Genomic DNA, 20,116 nt, shown 5'->3' with positions numbered 1-20,116 from the left:
AAGAAAGCCACTACAAAAGGCTTTCCATTACTCAGAGTCAAAGGAGAAAAGGTTATTTTCTGAAGAAAGGAAATACTTGGAAAGGCTTGAAAAGAATAGATACTCATTTGATAGCTAAATCATGATTTTGAACCGTGCTTCCTGACTCTTCTTGTGCCTTCTTGCCTGAGCTCCAGTCTTTCAGGCTCATCATTAAGGATGACACCCGTACAAGCATGACTCCAGAAAAGCAGGGACTGAAGACAGATCCTGTGATTAAGCAGGTATTAAAAGTACCAATTAATTAGTTACATTATCTTATTTGTGCGTATCCCACCTCGGTTCTTAGTTCTTACTACTGTAAGTTTTGCCCATCTGGAAAGTGGGAGTGAGGAGTCCTGACTGTCACAGTACGACAGAACAAATCTGGCAGCTTATCTCTCAGTCAGGCCAAGTGATAATGTTTAAATAAAGTAAGGCCATTTCATGTAGTTGCCTTCACATTTTGCACAGGATATGTCTTTAAGGCAAGGACAAGGCGCACGCTTTCACAATGATTTTACATGTATGAAAGATGAACTGTTACAAACACACAACTCATCTGTAGATTTTACAGAAGAAGGAATGACTCTCTGGATGACAACAGAAGGCAATAAAGAAGAGACAGCAGTCCAAGAGCTTTGTTCAGTAGACTAGAATGGCAGCTCCTTGAAATATTGATTTTCCCTTTTTGGGGAAGGAATAAGATCTTGGAAAGAAAAATAAGAAATATTAATAAATCAAGCTGAACACAAATCCAACACAATTTTGGGAACAAATTCAAAATGAGGTATTATAATCACCATTATATCACTGTAACAACACGGTTTTAGGATATTGTGTAATAATATTACCTAGCACTTATGTAGCACTTTTCCCAAGCAGAACTTACACTTCACAAAAACTTGAGCTCATTTTACGATTAGAGAATTTGAGACAGAGAGAAAGAGAACAAGCAAGTGGTGGGAGACAATGCCAGGAAAGAATTTATCTTCTGAATCGTGGTCTAGTACTGCATCCAGTAAAGTATACTGTAATATGAGTCAGGCATGAAAGCTTGGAGTTTTTGACCATTCTGCATGATCTAGCAGTTAAAAAGACCATACTGAAAATGAATCTATTTGAAAAGCATCCACAGAGAAGCTTATCAGGTCACAGTGTAAAAAGTGACAAGACTGAGAACCTAAAAGAAGTGTGACAGTAAGACAAGCAGCTCTCTACATGCTGCCAGCATAAAATGTGCTTGATGTTGAGAAAAAGATCACATTTATGCACTTAATGAATGCCTGTGTAATCATTTGAAAACGAATCTAATAACGAATAAGGTATCTACTCTGCTGAAAGCAATCAGTATATTTATCCAAGCATTGAACAGCTTTTAAAAAAAAGAATGTTTTTCTCAAACTTTCCAAAGCACAGATGCTGTTATTTCTGTAGTGATCTTAATGAAAAGTTCATGGAGATTGGCAGCTGTGGCAAAGGTTGCATTACATCCTGAGACATCTTCCCTCAATGTCACTGCTTCTATCCCTCTTACTCTACCATGACAGGAGCCACAGTTCTTCAGGCCATATCATCTGTCACCTACTTCTGCTACTCTTCTCTTTGAATAACTAGGTGTGCTGACTGATGAGGTATCCATTTGCTGGGCATTTCTTTTCAGCTGTAAAATGGAAATAAAGAAATACCCCCTCAAAAACAAACGAAAATTGTGAATGTTCATCCTCAGCATTCCTAGGGGTGAAACAAAATTGCTCTGTGAACACCAGAAACACATGACTTACAAACTGATCGTTCAGTTGCCTTTTGCCTCTGTTTGATAGCATCAACTTCTCTGTGAGCTTAATCATTTCTATTCTTACTTCAATCCTTTTTAACAACTTTGTCATAATAGAAGGAATATAGAAATGTCATTCAAACTACATTGCTCATGAATAGCATAAGTGTAATCTGATGATCCCCAAATTATAATTTACACTTTTTGACATGAAGTCTATGGAACTCAAGTAACTTGAGTTGACTGTCAGATAATGGAAATGATTCAAATATTTTCTGGTTATGACTTAAGTCCTCTTACCATCACAAACATCACCCCTGAAATCTTAAGAAGTGTCTGAAATTATGCTAATGCCTTCAACCAACTCACAGTGCTTACAGTTTATACTTGAATTTGACAGAATTTAAGGAAAAATGTCACAGAAAGAGACCTTTTGTCTGGCAAAGATTTTACAGCAATAAGAATGTACTGATATTTTCATCATCTTTAACTTTTTTTTACTTCTAATGTGCTCCAGTTCAATGGTAGCTCTTAGGCTATTCTGCTGTTACTCTAATAAGTGTAAAATTCATTTTCAGATTTTGTTCCTGGAATTCAAACACAGCAAAGCCAAATACTTTGCTCCTTAGCAGGCATATCCATGACTTCAGATTTTTTTGGCAATCATTAATAGAAAATAATTCCGCAGAATGAGTTCAAAAATCATATGGTGATGGCACCTCCTAGGTTCCAATTCCTACTGCAAGCCAGAGCAATGGAATATGGGAAGAGGAATGCTATACAACGGCATGCATGCTTAAAAACACACACAAAGTATGTATAAATTATATGCTGGGATATAAGTCTCAATTGTCACAGTTTCAGTTTGCTCTATCCTCTATTTTTGCCCTTCACACTTTACCATTGCTTTTCCATATGTCCATATGTCCTTCAATTTGATCGCCTTTCACTCTTCTGAGTTTTTTTGTCATCCTATGCACACTACATCCATTCAACAAAATTAGTTCTTCTCGTATTTGATTGGCAGAGGTAATTCAAGCAGATTTCAGAACCACGCTCACACTTTCTTACATTGTGGACAGTATTGCTGTACTCAATGAGAAAACTACACAAATTGAGCAACCTGAGAATTTTAAGCATGGCAGCTTTCTTCTTTTCCACATATAATATACAGCATGCATTTCCAATAATATACACATGTACACACAACATGTAATACATATTAGATATCACAAAGTGTAAATTCCTATTATTTTTGGATAAAAGTGAATAACTAATAAAGTCACTGGCAGTCCATCCTAGTATCTGAGAAAGACAAAAGGGCATCCGCATTAGAAAGGACATTAGAATCAGATATTGAGAAGACAGAGCTCCATCTGGGAAATAAAAAGAGTCATGAGAAATTCAGACAAGGAACTGAGAGAATCATTCCTAGAGAAAAAGGTTGGCATTTAGATGGAACTGCAAATTACCATTCTCTGAAACTATAGGAAGGGTGCATGCTCTGTTTCAGGGGAATTATATCTGACAGTGCTGTCATGTACAGAATTGACATAATATTAACATTTTCCATCAATTCCACAGTTCTGCAGGGGAAACATAAAATAATGTAGTTTGTTACTGTCTGTATTTCTATGGTCTCCACTGTATCTTCAGTATTGGCCGGAGAAAATCACATCCTCAAGGACCTAAAGTCACTTTGAAAAATTATCTTCAAGTCCTATACTACCGGGTACTTTCTAAAAATCATTTTAACACATGCACTTTATTTAACACATGCAGGTTAAGCACTCAGTGGTTTTAAATTTTTAATTCATTTCTTTTACAAAAAAGATCAAGAATTTTTTTTTTTTCTTTTTTGGAATGTACATGGAATGCCATGGTGAAAATGGACTTTGTTAGGAATAAATGGCTCGGGAAGCATCAATCACTTCTGTGTTTTCCCTTGTTGATGTATGCAAGACAGACTTGAGACTGACATGTTTCTCAGATGGGATGTCTGTTAGGTGATGATGCTGGCTGCCTCATTATTTCGACTAGGATATTCTGTAACATGTTTTCCTTGTTCTGCAGCCACAGCGTGGAAGCAGAGGAAAATGTCTCAAGTACCAAGCAGGGGCATATAATGTATTTAATTGCTATGTGGAGTACCTATCAATTCACTAAAATAATAAACCATACTCCTTACACAGTTTCATTCATAGACAGATCAGCAAATGGGAGATTTTTCTATCAATATTCACTATACAACCTTCATTTTCGCACTGAGAATGAGAAAGTGCAATGAAAATGAGAACTATTCCTACCTTTACAGTGAGTGTTGTCTTCCTTTTCATCGTTTACTTACCTGATGATTCCTGTTTAATTACCATGCTTCCGCAAAACTTAACAAGCATTCTCTCCAAAACCATTAACATCACGTACCAACATACAGCCATTGCAAAAACAGTGATTCGAGAAGAATGCGAAATCAACAATGAGTGCAAATTAATGAAGCACTTTATCACTTTTCCCACTGAAGAGATTTTCCCAGTTCAAACCCCAAGGCATGAAATTCAAGTTTGACACTGTCACAGTTGGATTAAATTTTTTAGGTGGTTGACTGGAAAAGAGGGATCTGATCAATAGTCAGACAGAAATGTAACCTCGCAGTTAATTGAGCAAGGGTGAAGAAATGGGAGTAATTTGTTCTTTTTTACAAATGAAGCAATAATTTTCACAAATGTGAAATTCCAAGATTTACACACTTTTTCAGAAGGGCTTCCTTTCAAATAATTGATATAGAAAAATCAAGTTCTGGGAAAAGCTGCAAGGATATGCATGTGAAATATTTTTAATGAAGAGTACGTGAAAAAGCTTCATATACATTTTAAAACTATTATCATCACAGCTCAATCCTTCACAATATTTGTAGTGTTTTAATAAATTTATTCTACTTCAAAACTTTAAAAATGAATTCTATGCACTGTAGCCTTCTAATCCATATTTGATCCGTGTGGCTCCATATCAAGGCTCCCGGTCAGTAAAGGATGTTTTCTTCTTTCTGCTAGAGAATGACTCTGCCCTGTGCACTGCCCTCTGTTGTGGAAATGGGAGTTGTTGCAGAGATAGCAGAAAAGATAAAATTACTGGGGCAGATACAGAGAAACAAAAATGTTGTTTAAATGACAAAAAGCTACCAATTTCTTCCCTCTCCTCCGTCCCCCCACTTTTTTTTTTTTGAGAGAGATAAGAGGGATAGAAGGCAGAAGGTAAGCTTAAGGGGATTTTATTCTCTGCCTTCAAATTTACAGAACATTTATTATATATTATACTTTGAGTCAGGATCAAGAATCATCTGCTCTGAGCTGATAAATATTTGTGAGCAGGTCAGCCTGCATGGCAGCCATCTCACAGATCTCAACATGCTCAAAACCTTTAGCAGAAACATTATCTGCAGGAGGAACACTATCTCCGAGCAAGTTTTTCACTAACCAGAATCGCAAAAGCATACGTAGATTTGGCTACAGTGCAAACTACTTGGAAAAAGAATCTTACTGAAAACATTTCCTTCATGAAGTTAATGATAAATTGTGAAAGACATTTCCTGTTCTCTTGTACGCTCTAAGACTTTGCTTTGCATATAAACTCAATTACATGCCCTGGAAAGTTCTCCCCACAACATCATGAAACAATGACATGATTATTATTAGAAGAAAGTCACCAACGACAAACAGGCACACAAGAAACACCCACATGCAGAGACTATGCAAGCAAGGGAGAAGGGGTGTGCCCCGGTTTCACGACGCACGCAGCAGTGAGAGGGAAGAGTGACTGTCGGAAACTTTTCTAATGGCAAGTGAAGTTGATTCTCACCGTTCTGAACAAAATGGCTGAGCTAAGAGCATCTGACTGGTTATGCCCAAATACCCTCCTCCTCATCCTAGCGGTGCACAGGTGGCAATGGGAGAAAAGACCCAGAGCAGCATGGGAATGAAATAAAGAGTTGGTTAGTATTTAAAGCACATACGTAAGTACAAATAGTAGCAAAAAGTGTGGTTTTAATCCCTTATGGAATACTCAGGGTTACCTTGAGGTACAGCTTCCTTTGCTCTCTTGTAGGCTTTGCTACCTTCTAAAATGCCCCTCCACAAAGGGAAGGTGCAGTTGGACTCTTCTCCTGCCTTCTCCCTGCCGCCCTCCCCTTGAAGTCTTTGCAAGAAAATCCTTAGATATTTAAATTTTATCTTTTCGTTTCATCTGTGAATACTATCCTGCATTCAGTCACAAACGTGTCCTACAATTACACTGTAGAAATGGTTTCATTTCACTATATACTTGCAATGCAGATATGACAGATATTGTAACATTTCCTCCAAAATAAATTTGGAAAAGCAATTTAATATGCAGCCTTGACAATTGTGCTCTCCTGAAGAAGCTAAAACCAACATTTTCCAAAAGCATACCAGGAAATTAAAGACATTCAATTTACAGTTCTTTCCATACTATCTGGAGAATGGTATTAAAACAAGATGCAGAAGGAAGCTGCTTTGAGAAGGAGAATTTTTCTGATTATTTCTTTGCTTATATCCCTTGTTATTTTCTAATAGAGACAAAGAAAAAAATAACTATTTATTTTTGCAAAGTGAATATTGTATTTTGTGTTTGCTTTCCCACTTTCCTCTTGTACATTACTCAATTTCGGCATTTCACAAGGTTGGTGTTTAAAGGTCTAGAGTGAGACGCCTTCCCTCAGATCTCAATAATTTCAAATCAGCCAGAGGGTGAAGAGGAGTGCCAAACATTCTTTCACTTTGTCAAGGCAGTGATTAATGATCACTAATATTTTAATTAAATTGGAATGGATGAGATTACAACAAGGGATATGCAATTACGTTGGCATTTTCTGTGTTACCCGAGGGACAGGTAATCTTTCTGATAGTTATCAAACACACAGCTGTGCTTTGTAAGTGACACAAGAGGCTCCTCGCTGCCTTGGAGATGGTAAATTGATTTTCCTCCAGTTCATGGCCCATTGAGTCTGTGAGGGAGCAGCCTCTGCTCATTTGGCACACAGGCCAGGATTTCCTCATGGGAAGTGAAGGGAACTGCTCATATGCAATGCATAGATCAGAAAACTGATCCTGGAGCATGATTTCCTGCTACTGAAGACAAGGAACAGTTCTTGGCACTCCACACATTCAAGCAGCAAACCACGAGTTACTAAAACGTGAACATGCTACACAGGACTCTCGTCTTGTATTTTAAGGCAAGCAACATCTCATGCTGTCTCCTCCTCACCCACTTAATAATAGCTTGGTATCAGGAACTTTTTTTCACACTTAGGGAGTTTTCAAGGAAGGTGACACAACAGCAACATCAATTTCTGTTTCATAACTGCATTGTGGAATGCTATTTTTGTTCCAAGGTACTGTAAGCATGTCAGGGAAAATAACATACAACTCAAAATAATCAGCCTCCATTGTCAAATTACTTTACAAGAGAAAAAGAGAGAGACTTTACCTGGTCTGGGGAGGGCTTGTGGTTGGTTTGGTTGGAATGGGATGAGGATTTGAGGTGATCATCCTCATAGTTGTCAGCCATCAGCTTCATACGGTTCTGTGTCTATTCAAGAAAAGAAGAATTTCAGACTAACTTTAAAGGGGTCAGAGGGACTAAAGAGAATAGGCTATTTATGCTGCTCACTATATCCAAAATCCATACTCGGAAAAAAAACATAAGATATGCCCATAAAACATACATAGGTATTAATACAGAAAAATGAAGACACATTAAAATCACTACGCTGTGAAGCTAGGTTAATTTTGCAGTTAACTGGCTCATCTGGCCTGTACCTACTAAAACGGGTGCTGTATACACGTGTAGGAAGAAACTAATTTCTTGTTAAAGAACCTTGAGATGAAGATTCAGATATACCAATTTGGAGAACGATTCAATGGAAACATCAGTTAGATGAGATTAAGTAATTTTAAAGAGAGAAATCTGTTTTTAAAAGAAGAGTAAATGATAATAGTAGGAATGCAGAATATTGATTATTAAAAACACATTCAGTCTAAAAATCAGTTCTCCATTGATATATCAAAGATACAAAAATCCTCAGACTGGTCAGAAAAATCTGAATAACAGAAAAGCTTTCCTGTGAGGAAATTACAAAGTCAATAAATTTGTCTTTGGGAAGAAGAGGTGACACAATAGAGATACATAAAATTACAAACTCTATAAAGTCAAGCAAAGGACAAAATATGAAACAAGTTTCTTTGCTTTTCTTAGATTTTCTTCAACTTCTCAGGAAATGTCAAGTTTCAAAGGTTTAAGCAGAAAATATAAAATACATGTGGAATTTTAGACTACCAGATATATTGAAGGTCATTTTTCAACTACGTTTAAACACAAATGAAACTCTGAGGGGCACTCTGAGCTTTTACAAGGACAACTAACTAAGCAAAAGATTTGCCTGTTCCTCCTAACTTCCAGGCAATAAATTGTTTCAAAAGACAGATAAAAATAAATTGAATACTGCCTTAACATTACCATTCTAGGTCAGCAAGTGCAAGGAAATTTAAAATAGACTATATGGTTGTGTCTGCAAAGGAAAATGTAAGTGACATGGAGCCCTGTTAGCAAACAACTATCCTGAAAGGAGGTTCCTAAATGCCTACAAACACAAACACACAGAGGAAATAATCCACACAGGCAGAATGTCTCACTTTCCCGGTAGAGTTACAATAGCAATGTAGATAGCAATGACACTCAGTGTGCACCATAAAGGAGACCACGCAGGAGAGCTGGATGTTGGATCTTGCAATGTGAGCCATGTCAGCTGCGACAATGGAGGGCATCTGGGTGCCACTGCCACTAGGCACGTATTTTGGGAGCAGAACCGAAATGGAACAATGGCTTTTTCCAGTTTATAAGGTAGGCAAAGCCTCATTTTAAGCTTTGTGAAATTCTTGTACTACAAAACAAACAAACAAACAAACAAACAAACAAAACTGAAAAAAAACAAAAAAATGGCTAGCCAGACTTGTATTAGATATGATACACTGTGAATTATGTGCTAGACATATTAAAATCATCAAAGATTTACTAAAATTAAATGTCTTCAACGAAAACTCGAAGCTCACTGTAAAAATGCCAGTTGTTGATTCAATCCCTTCATAACTGAATGATTTCTCACTGAAAACTATTATTTTAATGAGATTCTCAATGCTAGAGAATGTAGATTTGAACCGCCTGTATTCAGATCATTATAGAGATGGTCCAGGGCTTGAATCTGGATTTGATTTTAGTTTGGATTAATTTAACAAAAGCTAATTGTAAATTGAGCTTAAGCAATAAGCAATTTAATCTTCATATTGTTCTGTTCTGTCAAACAAGGTTTGAATTCCAAGTCTGACTCATCATTCATAAATCACTACTTGAAATGTGCTACATTAATACTCAAACAACCACTTCATTGTAAAGATGCTTTCTCCATATTTATTATTTTATTAAATGTAAGACTGGATCTTCAATCACTTTTTCTTTGCAGGAAGACCTACTGATTTCTTGTAAAATGTTGGCTTTTATAATAATCTTTCACGTGAATTTCAATTTGTATGTGAACGGATTTATAAAAAAAGCAGAATTCTAGCAGAATATTAGTACAAACCACTAACTTTTCTGAGAAAAGAAAGTAGCTATTCTGCATGCTTTATCCTACTGCACGTAAAAGCCTCTGTATTAGTTCCAATATAGAAAGAGAATGATATAAAGATCTAATCATTTGAAGTACAGCATCTCTTGCGGAAAATTATGAAGTGGCATGGAAGAGGGTGTGTGCATCTGTCCCTTGACTTCAAGTAGCATATCTTACTATTAATAGTCAGCAGGAGGCAATGGGAAGAGGCTAAGAGAATTGGGCCAATTTAACCTGAAAAAGAGGAGGCTTTAATAATTTTGATAGGAGGAAATAGAGAAGATGAAGCTAGTCTTCTTGGATGGAACTGGACAAGAGACAGCAGATACAAATTGCAAAACAGAAAATTCTTGTCAGAAATCAGGGAAAAGCCTTTTCATAACTGGGATTATCAAACACCAGAACAGGCTGCCAAGAGGTTGTGGCCATCTATATCCTTGGAGATACTCAAAATTCAACTGGATGAAGCCTTGAGCACTCTGCTCTAAACAGACATGTTTTGAGTGGGTGTATGTAAAGGACCACTCCAGTCTAAATTATGCCTTTAATTCTTAGAATTTGGGGTTCTCATTTTCAGACAATTTTTTAGTTATCAAGGCTGGAGTTTTCAAAAGAGGGGAAAGATGAACTCCAAAATTCCTCCTTGTTACACAAATAAACAATTTAGCTGCTTAGCTCCATTACAGCCCTTTGAATATTAAACCCAGAAGAATGTCTCCAGCATCCCAGTGATGAGAAATGTACCAACTCAGTGCACCAGGAAGATGTTTTCTGTGTTGTCCTCTTAATCCAACCTGAGCTTCCACTGTTTTTGCTGTTAGTCTAAGAGTGCATGTTTCTGATATAGAAATCTTGGCAAGAAAACACCAAATTCAGTACTGACATACTTACCCTTGGAATGAGGCAAGAATTAAGAGATGGAAGAAAAGAAGTTTATTTCTTGGTGTATGCCACTAATGTGTTTTTCAATAGTAATGTTCCAACCAGTGTCGCAAACCTATTTCTATCATAATAGACAAACGTCTTGTTATGTTTTAATTCTCTATGTCAAATATGGACGAATAATGATTCCGCTTTAATCCTAAAGTGCTAAATGAAGAACTTCTGATTGAGAATTTTCAAAACAACTGGAAAACATTAATAGAGTTTTTTACCTATTGCTTCTCTCCACACACAAAAAAAGTATATTCAAAAGGATGGAAACTTCTCGAGTATTGGCATATGGCTGTTGGAATGGTTTAAAAAGAAACCATTTACTTTACTGTGGGGAACCACTTTGACATCCTGCAGTCCTAAGGCACGTTGTCATGGTGCTATTATACAGTCCTCTCCCACCTTATGAGGTTATGGCTCAGATCCTAAGGCAAACATTTCTACATCATTGTGAAAAAAAAAAAACCAACAAAGTGGTCTAACCACAGTGTCCTGTGAGAAAATAAATGAGCAATGCAGACAAATCACTTGTGTCAGGAGTGCTTTTGTCTAAACCTACAGAGCTTGTAATCAAAACTGGTGATGATAAGAACTGGATGTCAGATCCAAATTTTGCCTAAAAAATACCTTTTGACATTACAGGTACTTTCTTCACCCATGTGCAGATAAATCACTAAACTGAAAAAAAAAAAAAAGATGAGATCTCATAACCCAAAACGCTTCTTACTTTTTTTCCAGAAGGTTTCTTTCCTTCTTTTCTTTTTTGACAGATTTCCTAAATTTGTCTTCCAATCACAAAAAAAAAAAAAAAAAAAGACAACAAACCCCAAACACCAACCAACAAAACAATGTACCAAAAAGCAAATGGCAACAAATGCACACAGCATACCTTGCCAAGCCTGCAATAACACCCTTCAGTCTACCAACAAACTCTCCACAGAAGAACAGTCCTACAAGCCTTTAGGCTAGTGTCAATCCTCAAAGCTACTGAAGAACCAACACACACTTTCAAGCTGCTAACAGAAATCTAGAGAGCTTGGCATGAGAGATCTGCAGACCACAATCTGTAAACCCCAGGTCTAGGGCAAAATATTGGAAAAAAAGCTTTTTCCAGCTATACGTGACAATGCTCGAGCAGAATCAGATCCTGCATATCCTGCATACCACCTTTTTTTTTTCTTTCTTTTTTTCTTTTTTTTTCCCCCAGAATTTCTGCAATCACTTTTTTTGCCTCTCTGATACATCTGATACATTCCTAACAATCACTCATTATTTAACCTCAGCCTGTGTCCTGTCCCTTACTACAACAGGTGGGTATATTAAAAGTACCATGAGAAAATATGACATAAACTTGTTTTTAATCATAAATAATCATAAATATAATTCATAAATCATAATATATAGTATAAATCATAGTATAAATCATAAATGTGAATGCTCAGCTTCAGCACTGCTTTTAAACCATGCTCTTCTGTTGTTTTGTGATTTCACATGCACTGAAACCACATATTCCTCCTACTGTTCTTCTGGTGACTTTATAGTTTACTTCTGCCTGTGTTTTATACTGAAAAAAGTTTGGGTAAGCAAGGATATTACCATGAAGTAGACAGGTTCTAATGCAACCAGCACCTGAAAACCTTTGTTCCAAATAGCACTTTGTGTAATATTAGCTGCCAAAACTGTAGCCATGGTGAACGCTATTTAAATCTCACTATGTTCCCACCTCATGGATGAACAGCTTCAAGGCAAACTCGCCTGGATATCCTAAGGGTAAGTTCACTGCAGGCTATGCTGGTACTTTGTTCACCTAGTTCCTAAAGACCAAATGAATAGATTTTGTATTTAGTGAAAAAAATGGACAAGAAGCCGATCCACAAAGTGTAGGGGAAGATCAGCGACGTATCCTGCTGGTAAAACCTAGCAGAGTCCAACCTCTCCTTCTAGTGGAATTCCACATAGAAATTTGAAAACCACAGATTTAACAACAGACATCATTTATATTTTACAGAATATTTTTATTTGAAACCTCGCACTATGTTGTATGTTATAATGAGAATACACAGCTTCCTTAAGCATCTCAACAGGACAGCTAGCATTCTGGTCACCACTGCACTGGCAAGGTTTTGAAAGCAAATTTTATTTAGAGGAATAGCACACCTGTATCTCTAGACATGACTCCTAATAAACAGCAGATACTAGCTCATAAGCTATGCATCCACTAGATTAATCCAGGCAGCTTCATACAGCACATCAACTTACTCAAGGAATCCTCATCAAATCTGTTTCTCCACTGTGGAACACAGTGGAAACCATGACATCAGTGACTACTTTCCCATTATTTTTTTTTTCTTGTAAAATACTCGAGTAGAGTCATTTCTGGCTTTGCTAACCAGCCTAAACAAGCTTTATTATTCCTTTAATGTAAAGTTTAAAAAAAACGCAACACATTGAGTAAATGTTAATATAATGACTGTTCTTGTGACAAATGGATATGTGGTGGAAATTGTGTATGAGTGAGTTAAAGGAAGCATCCCATTTCTCTCAGACTTGAATGTTTCACCGAGAGCACACATGTACAGATGAAACATTCTAGAAACCTTTTGTCCACTAATAATGCAGAAACGTAGTAGAGAAGCTCTTTTTTGGAAGTCATTAGCTAAATCCAGAATATCTGAAAAATTATATTCTTGTGTTCAGATAGTCCTTTTCTACTTTGAGAGCATGTGGTGAGCCATACCCTCTGTAAATACCTAACCATCTTCTTGCTGGGACCTGGCTGCCAGAAACGAGAGAATAAACCCTCCCCACTTGTCATTAGATTGTGATGCCCTGTATAACTACCTTCAGCATACACTCGTCTGGAGTATGGGGTCTGTGAGATTCTGCATCAAGTATTTTAATGCACGTGCCCTTCACATTTCTAATACTTAATGACCCAGGAGGCATTTTTTGAATTTTAAAGACATGCTACATGTTGAGTTGTCATTTTTAGTTGTGGGGTTTAAAAGACACATCATTAGGCTTTCCTTTTGGCTATGTTTAGTCTTAGCAACTGAGATCGCACTATTATCAGCAAACAAACACAATGCACAGCTGAATACAAATGAAAATCTTCTTGTTATACAGTTCTGTATATCCCGGAGTGCTGTGTTTTGGTGACACCAACAAAGAGCATATGCTGCATGCAGCTGCTGTGGTTTTTCAAAGCCTGCAGGATTTAACACAGATCCTACCTGAGACAAAGGCTTCTCCATCAACTATTGGCAACGTTACAACAATGTTAGATTATAAAGTGAAAGACTTTATCAGCCTAGTTCATTTCTGCATTTAATTATTTCATTTTTCTGTTCATCTCCCCACATGTGGTAATTACAGAGAAACTTCATTCTGCAGAAAGCATATTTGCAAACCTTTGAACTAAACTAAAGGAGATCATTTAGATATGAATTTCTCTCTGAGGTTTGACATATGTAGATTAGATATATGTGGATGGATTTAAAAACTAAACTTTGAACTGATATCTTCCTTGCGCAGGAATGTGTTTCTTTATTAGTTCCTTAGGAGATGAACAAATAAATAACTTCGGGTCTGCCTGCTAACAGAGTTTATTGAAGTCTATTGCTCTGGATCCCATATACAGAAAAACAGTGGTACAACTGACAACCCAAATAGGGCCTTGTGCTTAGGATTCCTTGTTGTGTTATACCCATATAAATGCGACTCTCTCTGTTACTTTAGCTCTCTCGTATCCTCTTTAAGACATACTTAAAGCTGTGCTTAGGAGTGACTGAATAGTGGTAATATAAACCCTCTCCCATTTGTTTCGCAAGGGCTGGAATCTGCCCAGACCCAGATTTAAAAGGCAAAAAAATAAATAAAATCAAAGACAAAATTTAAAATAAATCCCCCTTTCTCTCATAGCTAACTACTATCAAACCAAATAATTCAGCTCTTTGGCATTTTTCCACCACACATAAGGATCTTAGGCAGAAAGATCAGTAAGGTGCATTTCCCTCTATCTCAGAAATTTCTCAGCAAGGGATGAAGTCTAAGAACGCTTACCACCATATTGTAAACTCAATTCACACTGACTGGGTGGCCTATGCATCAAAAGCAGGACCAAAAGGAGAAATGGTATCCTGTGACAACACCCTTAAAGAATCCTGGATCCCTTATACTACACAATCACCCCAGAATTATTTACTGAAAAAGACTCGTAGACAGCAACAGCAAGCAGAATGAACAGTCATTTTATTTCTTAGGACAAAATCAGAGAACTGGTTCTATCTACCTTCCAGCAGTGTGCATTCACAACCTTTACAATCTAAGCTTAAAGGAAGTGAGTATTTTTTATGAGCCTGCCCCATTGTACAGTCTGTTCGGGTAAATCTGACCTTAGCTCCAGAGCAAAATAGCAAGAAGAGCAGAACAGAAGAGCTTTACTGGGCATCTCCTGCTAGAAAAGTTGAGCAGTAGCCTTTGTTTCCACATGCCCTGAAAGCAAAAAAGACTCATTTATATAAATTGGTTTAACTGCAACTTGTTGCTAAATTGCACTGCTATATCCGCTCTCCACTGTACAGTCTTTATTACTTCTTTCATCAGTTAAGAACTGATTTCTTTTGCAGACAGCATCGCTACCCTTGAAGAGCATAGGAGTCTACCTTATTATCCATTTTATGCTGGCTAATGAAATCTGAGTGCTTTGGATTTGCATCCTCCATCTCACAAGCATGGCCTTCAACCCTATAATAATCTCTTTCTCCAGTCCTCCTCCCCCACATTGTCTCCAGGCAAGAGTCAACTGGGACTAGTCTGAAAGTATGTTATGTTCTGAATGCCCAGCCATACACAGATGCTATAGCCAAACAAAATATATCATGGTTCAATTCTTCTTGCTTTTCCCTGCGTGGGAGAACTTTGGGCTTTATTCTCCTCTACCCAGCTGTGGATGTTAATTAAGTTCCTCTAAGTTTCATCATCTTTGAGACTACTTTCCCTCCATCAAATGCTACTTGGTGGGGACTACTCAGATAAGCAGATGGATAGTGCTGTCATTTAAACTCTATTTTGGAGCATTGAAGATAAAAACTGGTCCAAATTAGTATGCTTTGTCCAAGCTGTAATAGTTTGGATGTGTTCCTTAAAGATATTCTGCAGTTTTCTAATACTACGCACACTCCATGCCTTGCTTCAAGACTCTGAGAGGACGAGCTTTGACAAATTCTCAGCTGAACAGCAGTGAACCTCTAATGTTTAGTTCATGCATCTGCTGTATGTTTAATGTATACAGTTTACTCAGTCTCTTTAGCTTACTTTGATGCACACCACTAAAGACAACTGACTTGAAGAAAAAAGTGAAATGCTACTTCTGTAATAATGTGAAAGGAAATACTAGCCTTTGTCATGGTCCTCATTATTCAAATCATAGAAAACTCCTCATTTCTCCCCTGTGTGTTTGTGGGCCTAGGCTAAAAATTATATTTTATATTTCATCCTTTGAGAGAAAATCAAAGACAAAAAAGCACTGAGAATAACAAGATGAAACGCCATGTGGAGCATAAACATTCCTACAAACTGTTGGTGACACATGTATTTTATGGAGTCAAATGTACAATAAATAATTAAAAAGTTTTTTGTTATGCTAAGGTTGGAAATACTTTGTAGCATTTTAAAATTGGGCAATTTAAGCACCAAAGTTAAAAACCAGATACGTTGGCCTTACAAAATCTATATATATCTGAAGGAAAAACCTCCAAATTATCTACATGGTATCCCATAGAACAGAAAAGTATTTCTATTAAAAACAGAAAAAGCTTTGTTTGACACAGTTGATGGGACTTTCTGTTTTCTTATGACTTGAAATTTCTCCTTTCCTTTTCATTTGAGCTTCACTCCACTCCCCACTCATCTTACTCTCTTCTACCTTGCTCTGCTCCTCTTCCCTTCATTATTTTTTCTCTTTGGCTCTCCTTTCCAAAGTAACCCCATGTGCTTATGCTCAGCTTAACAAAGCTGTCTGTATAACTTCGAATACCTTACTCACTGTGCTTCTGTCATAGTCCTTCATCTACTCTGTATTCAGAAACCTTCTCAGTCCAGCAATACTGTGAAAACTGATTGACAAAATTTGACCTAGGAATTGATATGAAAGATACATCTCACTGTAAAATTTTGAAACCTAGTAATTATTCCTGCTTTGATAAAAGTGTTTGTAGGACATCTGCTCATGTATATGTACATCTTTCCCACTTGACATCATTTGAAAGTTTTCAAATCTTTGTTGACTGTGTCTTTATAGTAAGTATACCATTCCCATAGTAAGTATAGCATTCCCTTTTCCAGATATTTTTTTATTTTTGAAGGTATTTAGCAGTGTTTTAACAACAGCTGTTCTAGCCTTACATATTTTCATTGTTATATGACTCATCGCTTCGACTACATTTGCCTGCAGCTTCAAGGAGATGTTAATAGCAACCCCTTCCCCCCTATCTGCATGCTGTTCTTGGCAAAAAAAGTAGTTATGTACAGATACAAATTCCTAGATTCTAAAGTGATGTGAGCTGCTCAGTATCACCTCAACACAGACCGTCTGTAACTGCCCAGAACCGAGCCCTGGGTATATACATGAATGTGTCTGTGTCTGCATGATATAAACAGAGTTGATAGAAACATTTATGAAAAAAAAAAAAAGAAGATGTAAATCTTAGAAAAAAAACTTAGAAATGAATTTAAAAACCAGTTGCGTATAAAAGAGAGAAGAAAAAAACAACAACAACGTTATCTTTTTTTGCCTCACTTTCATCTTTCAATCTAGGCAAAATTCCCCATATCATGGAGGGAAGAGTTGAAAGGGCATTTCCTTTGACAGCCAACAGGGCATTGCTACTCTGAACTAAATTAATGTTAAGAATTTTCTTTGTACAGCTAATTATTAGGGCTGACATCCACATAGAACAGCCCTGCCTAGTAAGATTCATACAAACATACAGACATTACATTCCTGTCTGTCCGCACCATCTGTGCGTGTGGTCTGCAGACACAGAATTCCTGTCCATCTACACTGTCCCTGTGTTTGGTCCACAGAGGCAAGATTCCTGCCCAAGCACATAGCAGCACATGTGCAATAAAGGGCTGCACAGACGATTCCTCTCCATCTGCTTTGCCCTTGCATTCAGTATCCAAGGCAACGGAATCACAATAAGCCAGCATTTTTTTATTTTTCTTTCCCTCTGCAAAGGTTGCTTTTTAAAGTCTGCATCAGTGCTTAGATAATAGTGTTAGTTGGAAAGACCGAAGAAACATTCAGATTTTCTACTGCATTTGTGCCAAAATTATCGAACAGAAGAAGTTCTCTTCCTTTCCATGAAATTCATGACACACAATATGTAGTTCATGCCAATTTTGTCGGATAACTTTCTCTAAGGTGTCTACATTTCATACAGTATTCTTCTCATTGCCTTCTCTTTATCCAGTCTGTTGCCTTTCTGTGATTTACGTTACGTTATGCCACTATATATCAGTAGCAGTTCATCCACTGGGCACCAAAAAGCATGCTTTAAAGCTTAGAAAAATATTAGAAAATTCTGTCTCAGCTACAGAACCACCAAAACGAAAAGGTCTGTGGAAGACGATGAAGAGTTCAGCCAATCATGCCTGTGGTGATTTTTTTTCTTAACAATGATTTTGATGCAAAGTCATTAAACTTAGAGAAGTGATGCCATGTGTGAAAGAGTCCTGACAAAGCAGAGGAAGAAGCAGAGATGAACAGAAGGGCAAGGGCAAGCTGAAGTGATTCATTTGCCGCTAGAAGACTTACAAGGAGAATAGGCCTTCATATTGCTGAAGTCATATTTGTATCATAAAAAGATTTCCGGGTAATAATGGAGAAGAACTATCTTACTCCAGTAATTTGGAAGTGGGATAAGAAAGGAGATAGAGGTACCAAGAAATCTTTTTACCATCTGAATGATGAAAAAGATAGAGATGGACAATGAGGATCTAGAATTAGCTTGTGCTTAAACACATTCCTCAATCTGTGTGTCATTCTTTCTCCAGTCCAGAAGCACATATTGATAGCTTGCTTGTCACTGTGAGATATGTAAGAGACTTCAAAAGCACACAAAATGAAGATTTGTCCGTATAAATAAATACATGTCCCTTCAGAAAGAAGGAAAAAATCCTAGAATGAGAAGGTACAGTACTTATTACTTCCACAGAACAAATAAACCCATAGAGTCTTTAAAGTTTTAAACAACTTATGTACTAGTGTTTTCTTAAGGATCACTATATTGCTTTTAGTATTTTTTTTCCAACAACATTAATGTCAGCAGTTGGCAGCAGTTTGGGTTGCTAGCTGAAATGAAGGAGGCAAAGCCAAGGTTTATCTACTAGTGTTTTGGAGATGGAGGGCACACTGGCATGGTGTCAGAAACAGCAGTTAAGTTTCAGCTTAATGTGAAAAAAGTAGAAAGATTCATTTCTCAAACTATTAAAAGGATTAAGTATAATACAACAGGGAAACTGAGTGTTTAAAATATTAAAGTTCCCTCCTAAATAAAAATCCCACTGTAAAAACAAGAGGTTGTTCAATTCCTAGGAAAGACTTGGCCAGAGTTAACTGTGAGCTCCATTTGTTTTTTGTTTATTCACCTACAGGAAACATTTGTATTCACTCTAAGACAGAAATTGGTGGTATACAGAAAGAAAGGGAACAAAAGACTCAGTTCTCTGCCTGTAAAGCTGAAATCAAACAAAGAGAACAATACCCCTAATAAAATGGCTAGCCCTTAACAGGGGTTGTATTCAAGATAAAAGACCATTACTTCCCCTCAGCATCAGTACAGTGATCAGACCTAATACATATTTGGAGACTAAGGTACTATGGAAGTTGTGAAACTGATAATCACCTACTGATAACCTAGATTTGTGAGATGTTATAGTAAAGGTAAATGTACTCACACTTGAAACTGAGGGTGGTTGAGTGCCTCACTAATCTTGTATCTACATGATAAACGTGATTATGCTGTGTAAATTCAGACAGCAATGAGATAACTGAGTTTGCAACTTATTTTGCCTTTATGCACAGTTCCTAAAAGCATTTCTTGGTATTGAAAAGACTCAAACTTTTGGTACCACGTTTAAAGCAAAGAAGGGCAGGACAGAGACCATTCCTTTATTTATTTATTAATTTTTGTTCAATAAAGGTTCACTTAGATACAGTAGAACACAACTGCTCTAAGGACAGTCTATCAAAATCTCTACCTTGTATTTGACAGCATTGTCTGCAGACCCCCATTTGTGGGAGGGACTGGAAGCAGGATCTCCATCAGTATCAACTTTCTCATCCTTATCTTACAGAGTTGGCAGCTGTTAACAGAACCCTCACAGCTTCCCAAGTCACAAAGGAGCAAAAAAATCTCCATCCTCTTTTTACACACATTCATGAATGTCCAGTGGCAAAAACATTACCTCTAGGGAAAAAATACACACCTTTTCTTTGGACATGAACACTTTTCCATCTCACAGAAAAAAGTGCAGAGATGTACTTATTAGGGAATGCAAAATGCATGTCTTTATTTTTTTAATTTTTCTTCTTTCTTTTTTTTTTTTTTAAGACTTGGATTCTTTGGAACATAATACCGTGAATTTAATAGAACTGAAGGGAGTCTGCAGCCATCAGCACCAGTCCATTTGCAGATGCTATCACA

At 37.0% G+C, this 20,116-nt stretch overlaps 1 protein-coding gene across 10 annotated transcripts in view; it reads right to left on the bottom strand.

Moving 5' to 3' along the window:
• ERC1 (ELKS/RAB6-interacting/CAST family member 1) overlaps positions 1–20,116 on the bottom strand; it is a 294,250-nt gene that overhangs the window by 27,436 nt on the left and 246,698 nt on the right. For 6 of the 10 annotated variants that reach the window (XM_042889766.1, XM_042889771.1, XM_042889768.1 and 3 more), the window contains one exon: positions 7,298–7,399. In XM_042889766.1, the coding sequence (XP_042745700.1) occupies positions 7,298–7,399 (102 nt within the window). Of the gene's footprint in view, positions 1–5,650; positions 5,718–7,297; positions 7,400–20,116 lie in introns of all 10 variants that reach the window. The other 4 variants (XM_042889772.1, XM_042889775.1, XM_042889773.1 and 1 more) reach the window with 1 other exon arrangement.

This window comes from Lagopus leucura, unplaced genomic scaffold (assembly GCF_019238085.1).
Source record: "Lagopus leucura isolate 7727_CA_CO unplaced genomic scaffold, USGS_WTPT01 Super-Scaffold_100159, whole genome shotgun sequence".
In the NCBI taxonomy this organism is placed as follows: Eukaryota; Metazoa; Chordata; class Aves; order Galliformes; family Phasianidae; genus Lagopus; species Lagopus leucura.
This window is presented reverse-complemented; position numbering and strand designations above follow the sequence as displayed.